Below are 8,322 nucleotides of genomic sequence, written 5' to 3'. Positions count from 1 at the left end.
TTTGAACTCAAGCCTTCTCAATTCCACATCCAGAATCCTATAGGATTTGCCACTTAGCTGTCTAATGGCTCCAGTGTCTGGAGAGTAGGCTCAGATTAAAAAGGCTTCACTCCCAAACTGATGTTTCTAAAGTCTTCCTGTCCAAGTTGTTTATGCTATACTCTGTTGGGCTGACCCCCTTGTTGATAACACTGATGCTAAGAAGTCCCCTGCATTTTTCCTGGAGGTAAAGGGTTTAGTTTAGTTTATACCTCTTCTTCATGAAAAGAAAGTCCAAAGTGATTATTTCCTGTGCCATAAAATCATTGCGTTGCTCCCCAGTCCTTGCCTAATCTTGGCTTTCTTGGGGCAGAAGGAACATAGGGAACCAGGATTTTTAAATGTACCTTATTGGGGCCACATAGCTCTGACTGGTAGCCACGTACTCAAATTCCAACATTCCCTGGTAATACAAGATTTCAAATTATGAATCATATCTCTCTCTCTCTTCTTTAACACTGATGGTCACAAAATTCACTCAATTTTCCTCTCCCCTAAATGTCATATGTTAATCCAGATGTCCAGAAGTCAGTCCAAACTGGCTACCTATGTATGGCTTCAGATTTAACCTACATGGATCTCAGTATATATGGGTGTGTGTGTGTGTGTGTGTGTGTGTGTGTGTGTATGTATGTATGTTTATATATGTATACATATATGTATATATTATAAGAAAATTGGACAAGAGGAACTATAAGATACCTTAAAACTAAATCTTGTTTAGTTAGTTTGGACACTCCTGATGCCTCTTATGAAGTGGTATCCTTCTTATTAGTGTCCAGTGAATACAGCTGAGTTTTTACTTCAAGATCTGATCCATTTTCTCTTGTATTTCCTAAGATAAAATGCTTATGAAAATAATGTAGCAAGGCAATGCTAAATGCAGGTAGCTAGATTCAGTGGATGTAGTATCAGGCCTGGAGTCAGGAAGACCCATCTTCCTGAGTTCAAATCTGGCCTCAGACTCTTGCTAGCTGGGTGACCCTGAGCCAGTCATATAACCCCATTTGCCTCATTTTCCTCATCTGTAAAATCAGCTTGAGAAAGAAATGGCAAACCACTCCAATATCTTAGCCAAGAAAACCCCAAATGGAGTCACAAAGAGTCACATATGACTGAAAAAAATGCTAAATGGTAAAGCATCACCTAGCATTATTTCTAAGTACTTTCAAGATAATTAAGCTGTCTATTATGAAGCTTCCCTTCTTACTTGATTCAGGCTTTTCCTGCTTAAAATGGAAAATTTAAGCACTTGGATATTGTATGATTTTGACTCTCAGAAGGGAAAATTACTTAAGAAGTAATTGGGCCACAGTGCCTTGTTTAATAAAATGAGTAAAAAAGAAATATCATCCAGGCAAGTAAAAATCTCCATAGACACTGCTAGGTTCTGGAGACACAAAGCAAAATGAGATCTTAAATTTAGAAACCCACAAAAGATCTTTATTGTTCACCTAGCCCAAACCTCCTCATTGTGTTTCAGAGTGATTGGGCAAACTGCCTAAGGTGAAGCCAATAGAAGGTGGTAGAAAAAGCAATAGAACCAGATCTGTTCATACCAAAAGACCTGTCTTTCTGCTGGATCACACAGTTTCCCTTCCTGTTGTTCATCGTTCATTTGTTAAGAGGATTAATGATAACATGGGGTGATGTCTTGACTCACCAATTAATTGTATTTAAGTGAGGCAGTGGCACAAAGTAGTCAGCCACACTCTCTCTTTCAGAGTTATCAAAGTCCAGTGGCAAGACAAAAGTCATGACCAGGTGTGATTGCTGGGGATACAATGGATGACCTTGGCATCTTCAATGTCTGACCAAGCTCTAAGCCCTCCACAGTGTCTACTTCTGCCACCTTCATGGCTGTTGGAACAAATTGTTTTCATCCACCCATTCCTCAGGGTGAAAGTCTTCACATGCTTGGGATAGATGCCAATGGGTTTGACAATTTGAAGCCTGTTGGTTCCCCTCAACCTAATTTAGCCCATCTACCAAGGCATTGAGGCAATGTGGTATAGGGGAAAGAAAAGTGAACTTGAGAGTTTACACACAAGTTTAAATACTATTTCTAACACTTACAACCTTTCTTATTCTGGGAAATTCACATCACTCCTCTTGATCTGTTTCTTCACATGTAAAATGAGGAGGCTGGATGAGATGGCTTCTAAAGTCTCTCATAGATCTATGATCTTCTAAATATGCAGAAAACACACACACACAAAAAGCAAATACAGGGTAATTTTAAGGGGCAGGAGGTACTAACAATAGGGCAGGAACTAGGATGGATTTCTTGTCAGAGGGGGAGTTTAAGATAAATTTTGAAAGAAGTTGAAGATTCTGACAGGTAGAAGTGAGGAGAAAATGCATTCCAAGCATTGTGACAGGCTTCGTAAAAAGCCCAGAGATGGTGGAAATGAATGTTGAAAACTAAAAATAAATTTTAAAAAAAGCCCAGAGATTGGAGGGTTGAATATCATCTGTGAAAAACAGTACAAAAGCTAGACCATAGTGGGCTTGAAGGGAATAATGTATAAGATGCCTAGAAAGGTATCCTTGACTCTGATTGTCAAGGGCTTTAAATTCTAAACAGTATCTTGTCTAAGAGGCAAAAAGGAACCTCTGGAGATGTGATCTTATGATCTGATAAACCCAGAAGAATAATTTTGTAATACCTAACATAATATAAATGAAAATATTGCTAAAATGAAACTGACCTCTGAATAATTGAAAAGCCAACAATGGTCCAGAAGTGGATATTGAAGTATACTTGCCTCTTCTTAGCAGAGAATGTTGCATATATTAAATGAAGTGTTTAATGTATTGGTTATGTTGTTGCTTAACTGTTTTTCTTTATTAATAAGGATAGTTCAAATGTGGAAGCATGGCACAAGAGGATTAGGCTTACTTGCAAGAGACTGGTTCAAAGATTCACAGCATAAATAAACATTATATAAATGAATGATTGAATAGGTAGATGGGGTGGCAGAATGGAGATTCCTTTTAATTTTCAAATGCAGATGTTGATATTAACAATGCTATCTAGGCCTGTCACACCAAAAGCAAACTACATTGGATTTCATCCCTCAGTGTTTAATTTGAATTGTATTAGAATAAATAGAAGAGAATAAATAGAAAAGATTTTTGAAGAAACCCTTTTTATCTTCTCACAATCCACAATAATGACCATTATTTGGTACCTTTGGACTTAGAAGGTTCACTTAGATAAGTGGGATCACACATTTATAAGCTTTAGAGCTTGAGGGACCTTAATGAGCTCCTGACCCAATACGCTTATTTTATAGGTAAGGAAACCGAGGATCCAAGAGTACAAACGGCTTACCCACTATCATATACAGTTATAAAGCTTCAAACACAAGAATGGCACCAGGGATAGCCTCTAAGTTCTTGCAAGATAGAGAGACAGACAAAGGAATGAATGGATTAATGAATAAATAAGTCCTTAAATAAAAAGTAGATGAATGAATAAATAAATGATGTAGATATTCAATTGTAATTGACAAGGCAGAAGTTAAGAAAGATCGAGGTTGTTTTTCAACACTATCTGCTGAGTCAGAACTAAAATTGAACTGGGATTTCCTTTCTCCTCCTGGTTTTTTCCCTCATTCTTGACTTTCAGTGTTGAACTTCTATAAAGTTTAATCACTTAGCCACCGTATAACATTAAATCACTGAATTGATATTGCCAATGGTGGTGGAGAGCTGAGAAGTCCTCACTATAGGTCTCCAGCAGCCTGGATACACCCATCCAGTGCCATTGCTTCATTGTTGGTATTTGAAATAAAAATAGGCTGACAAGACAAATTCATGCTTCTACTGGGTATTAGAAGAACAAAAGAAAATGACCTGGGGCTATAAATACGATATTTCCAGAGGCACTCTCACTTCCTAGTCAGCCTGGGGATACTATTGTATACACATCTGGTGTGACATTGCCCAAAAGAACACTGATTTCCCCTCTATTGGCTCTGAAAAAAGTCTGTGCTCCTTTAAAACCAAACTCATTTTAATTAGGAGTTCTTTTATTCAGTCAATTCAATCGTGTCTGACTTGTCATGATCCCATTTGAAGTTTTCTTGGCAAAGATACTGGAGTGGTTCTTTCTCCAGCCCATTTTAGAGATGAGGAACTGAGAAAAGCAGGGTTAAGTAACTTGCCCAGGGTCACACAGCTAGCAAATGTCTGAAGCCAGATTTCCACTAAGGAAAACGAGTCTCCCTGATTCCAGATCCAACACTCAGATCCACTGCACACTTAGCTGCCCCCGAAAAAGGGCTCACTATCTTCCTATTCATAATGTGGGTTTTAGCTATCAATGTTAATAGCTATTAATAGCTAGTATAGCTATTAAGTTACTGTACAGAAAAAGAAAGATTATCTACTTATTTATAATTAAAGCAGAGAGAGAAGCAGCATGACAGTGGATTGAGGCTTGGTTTTGGAGTCAGAATCTTGACTTGGGATCTTGGGATCTTCTCCTACCTCTGACACCTAATATACTTGTGACCAAGGGCAAATCACATACCCTCTCAGTGCCCACAGGCAACTTTCAAGGATTTTAAATGACAGACAAGTTGTCAGCTGTGATTAGCAGAGAAATTTCCATACCACAATGACATGAAAGGTAGGTGCAATCCAGGGATGTATGGGGTGTTCCAGAAGAACTAGCACCTCTGGAGTGAGGGCTTGACAAGTCCTTTTCAGAGCTGCTCATCCACTTTGTTTTACGCCTGCCACTCAATTCTCTCCTGTGTCTCTAAGAAGCTGTAGCATGCGCAGCAGCTAGTCCGAGGTAAAACTGTCTTGACAGAGAAGCTAACTAATTTGAGGATAACCTACAGCCCTCAAACCTGTCAGTGAGTTATGGTATGTCTACCTCAAAAGTATGAAGAATCCTCACACCTACCCCCAGTTCCACAAAATGGGCAGAGGAAAACAATTTTTTTTTAACATGAAAGTAGCTGAAGCAGTTGCTGCAGAAGGCTTAGAACTTGGTCAGACATGGAAGGCATCAAGGTATCTCCCAGGCCATTGCCAGTCTGACTTTGGTCCGGTCAGTAAACTTTGGTGACTCTGGAAGACAGTAAGGCTGATGACTTTGTGTAACTCTCACTTACTTAAATCCAATTCAGTCACGAATCTAGACATTCTGCCCTTGATATCATTGGTCCTCTTCAAAAATTAAGCACAAACAACAGGTGCAGTCCATCCCAGCCACAACCTGTTGTACTTGTTGAGTACATATATCTGGACAGAATATAGTTTGGGGGCAGACACCACTGTGAAGTATTATTCTAGGTTGGGTTCATATCTTATAGACAAGCTGGGGAATTCTTTATGCCACACAGAAACTCACCAATGAGGTCAAATATTGATGTGGATTTTAAGGTATTAATTCTAACATCTTGTTCTGCTATTTCCTATACAATGAACACAGTCTTATATGTATAGATGTGGGTACATGTGTGTACATGTTCTCTATACATATATTATATGTGTGTGTATGTGTGTGTGTATATATATATATATATATATATATATATATATATATATATATATATATATATATATATATATACCATGTATATGTGTGTATAATGCACGGATGTGGGATATCCCAAAAGTCTTAGTATAATGTTAAGGAATTAAAAGTTAAAATTGCCAAACATTTGTGACACCCTATATATGGAGGGGTAGCATTGACTAGTAGAAAGAAGGTTTGCTTTGTAATTATGAAGCCCTGAGTCTTGACACATGCTGGCTTCTGAGAAAGTCTTTTAGCCTCTCAGTAGTCTCCCTAATCCCTACCGCAGAACTCTGTAACACTGAAGTTACACAGTAATGGCCAATTTGCTTTGTAGAAAGACATTTTCACAGTGCAAGTTTCTCATATTGATGAAATATATGGACATTTCTAATACACATATGTATATGTATAATATGTATTCAGTGTCTCCAATAAAATCCTCCTCTGATGCCTCAAAGTAATATGCAAATGACCAAAGGTTTTCAAAGATTCTGCCAAGGAATCCAACCATATTCGGGTACATTGAAACTAAAAAGTCATAAAGTAAAAATGTAAAAATTGCTTGTATAGTTGTGATCCTAGGATGGAAACTTTTCTAAAAACTTATTGATGAGTGATGCTCTACAATAGGCTGTCAATACTATGAAAGTACAAATTATTATTTATCAGAAGAAACTGTTTAAATACACCAAAATATATGTCTATATGTGTACATTTATACACATATATGTGTATATGTTTTTACACACTTGTAGTCAACGTGTCCTAAAAGAAAATGCCATTTTAAGCTTTAATAGTTACACTTTCAATCATATGCACACACACATATAGCCATATGTATGTAAATATATATATATATGTCTGCATCTCATATATATGTGTATACATGCACATATACACATACATATATGTATATACACATATATGTATTAGATGCCAGTACATTAACCATAAATTTGACCATCAAAAAAATCTATAGAACAAAGAGACATACACACGAATGTGCAAATCTTACAAAATAAAATGGATAATTTATGTTCCTGTAGAGCAAACAGCAGCATAACAGAAAAAAATTTCTTCCTTATGGTTATTGGAAAAAAAGTTTCTTCTAGCTCACACCCAAAGCCACAGGGATTGTCTCTTCAGGGGTTTTCTGGCACTTCTTTGGCTGAGTTCCAGAAAGGTTGTGGTCCTTTAGGCATTAACTCTGAGTTGATGACATGAAGGGCAAAGTGATAAAACGTGATCCTTAAACTGAAGGATCCTTCAGTATCTCACTGAACTTTGCAGAGGAGCTTGTCAGAGGTACAGAATGAGAGGATTAGAGGGAAATGTTACCAAGCAGATAAGTACTGTTTTGGTGCTGATTCCTAGTAGACTTATTGAAAGCAGCTCTACTGAGTCAAATTGATATATTAAGAGTATAACAGAGGATGAGGGCTTCAGTATTTGAAGGAAAGGGGGAAGGGATTAAGTGTTTATATAGTGCTAACAGTGCCAGGCAATGTGTTAAGTACCTTACAAATATTATCTCGGTGAAATGGATCACAATTCATGAAGGATAGTATTTGGCTTTGTACGGAAATGCATTTTATTTATCTTTTTTTAGGAATATTGGAAATGTCAATGATATTTTTCTGTGATCACCAGGAAAAAAGGAGACATTCATAAGTTGAGAGAGAAAAATGATGAAAAGTAGCAATGAGTCCCAGTCTGCAGCTGTACAGCTCTGCTATGAGAACATCAATGAGTCCTGCATTAAAACCTCCTACTCCCCAGGACCCAGAGTCATCCTCTATCTGGTCTTTGGCTCTGCAGTTATCCTGGCTGTCTTGGGAAACCTCTTGGTCATGATTTCAATCCTTCACTTCAAGCAGCTGCACTCTCCAGCCAATTTTCTCATTGCTTCTTTGGCTTGTGCTGACTTTTTGGTGGGAACCACTGTGATGCCCTTTAGCATGGTGAGGTCAGTGGAGAGTTGCTGGTATTTTGGACAGAGTTACTGTAAATTCCACTCTTGTTTTGATATGTCATTTTGTTATTCTTCCATTTTTCACTTGTGCTTCATCTCCATTGATAGGTACATTGCTGTCACTGACCCTCTGGTCTATCCAACCAAGTTCCCTCTGAATGTTTCCTTGCTGTGCATCACATTCTCATGGCTTCTTGCTATTACTTATACCTTTTCACTTATTGGTGCTGGTGTCAATGATGATTTGTTAGAGGAATTAGTAAGTGCCCTCACCTGTGTGGGAGGTTGCCAGATTGCTGTGAATCAAACCTGGGTACTGATAGATTTTCTCTTGTTTTTTATTCCCACTCTGGTCATGGTCACTCTTTATTGTAAGATCTTTCTGGTAGCTAAACAACAGGCTAGAAAGATTGAAAGTATGAACAGAAAAACTGAGTCCTCCTCAGAAAGTTACAAAGCCAGAGTGTCCAAGAGGGAGAGAAAAGCAGCAAAAACTCTGAGCATTGCAGTGATCACATTTCTGATTTCATGGTTCCCATACTTTATTGAATCAATAATTGATGCTTTCCTAGGGTTCATCACCCCAACCTATATTTATGAAATCTTAATTTGGTTTGCCTATTATAACTCAGCCATGAACCCTTTGATCTATGCTGTCTTTTACCCTTGGTTTCGAAGAGCAATTAAACTGATTGTCACTGGGAAAGTCTTCAGAGGTCACTCCTCAACAATAGATTTATTTTCTGAACAAGTTATGGTTTTAGATTGA

The 8,322-nt window shown here is 37.8% G+C and overlaps 1 protein-coding gene across 1 annotated transcript; it reads left to right on the top strand.

The window, feature by feature from the left end:
* The first annotated feature begins 7,266 nt into the window (after positions 1-7,266).
* On the top strand, positions 7,267-8,322 carry LOC118858136 (trace amine-associated receptor 7a-like). Its single transcript, XM_036768590.1, has one exon. The coding sequence runs from the start codon at positions 7,267-7,269 to the stop codon at positions 8,320-8,322; it is 1,056 nt and encodes a 351-aa protein (XP_036624485.1).

This window comes from Trichosurus vulpecula, chromosome 7, assembly GCF_011100635.1.
Source record: "Trichosurus vulpecula isolate mTriVul1 chromosome 7, mTriVul1.pri, whole genome shotgun sequence".
Lineage (NCBI taxonomy): Eukaryota > Metazoa > Chordata > Mammalia > Diprotodontia > Phalangeridae > Trichosurus > Trichosurus vulpecula.
The sequence above is the reverse complement of the archived record's forward strand: the minus strand, read 5'-3'. Positions and strand labels throughout refer to the sequence as shown.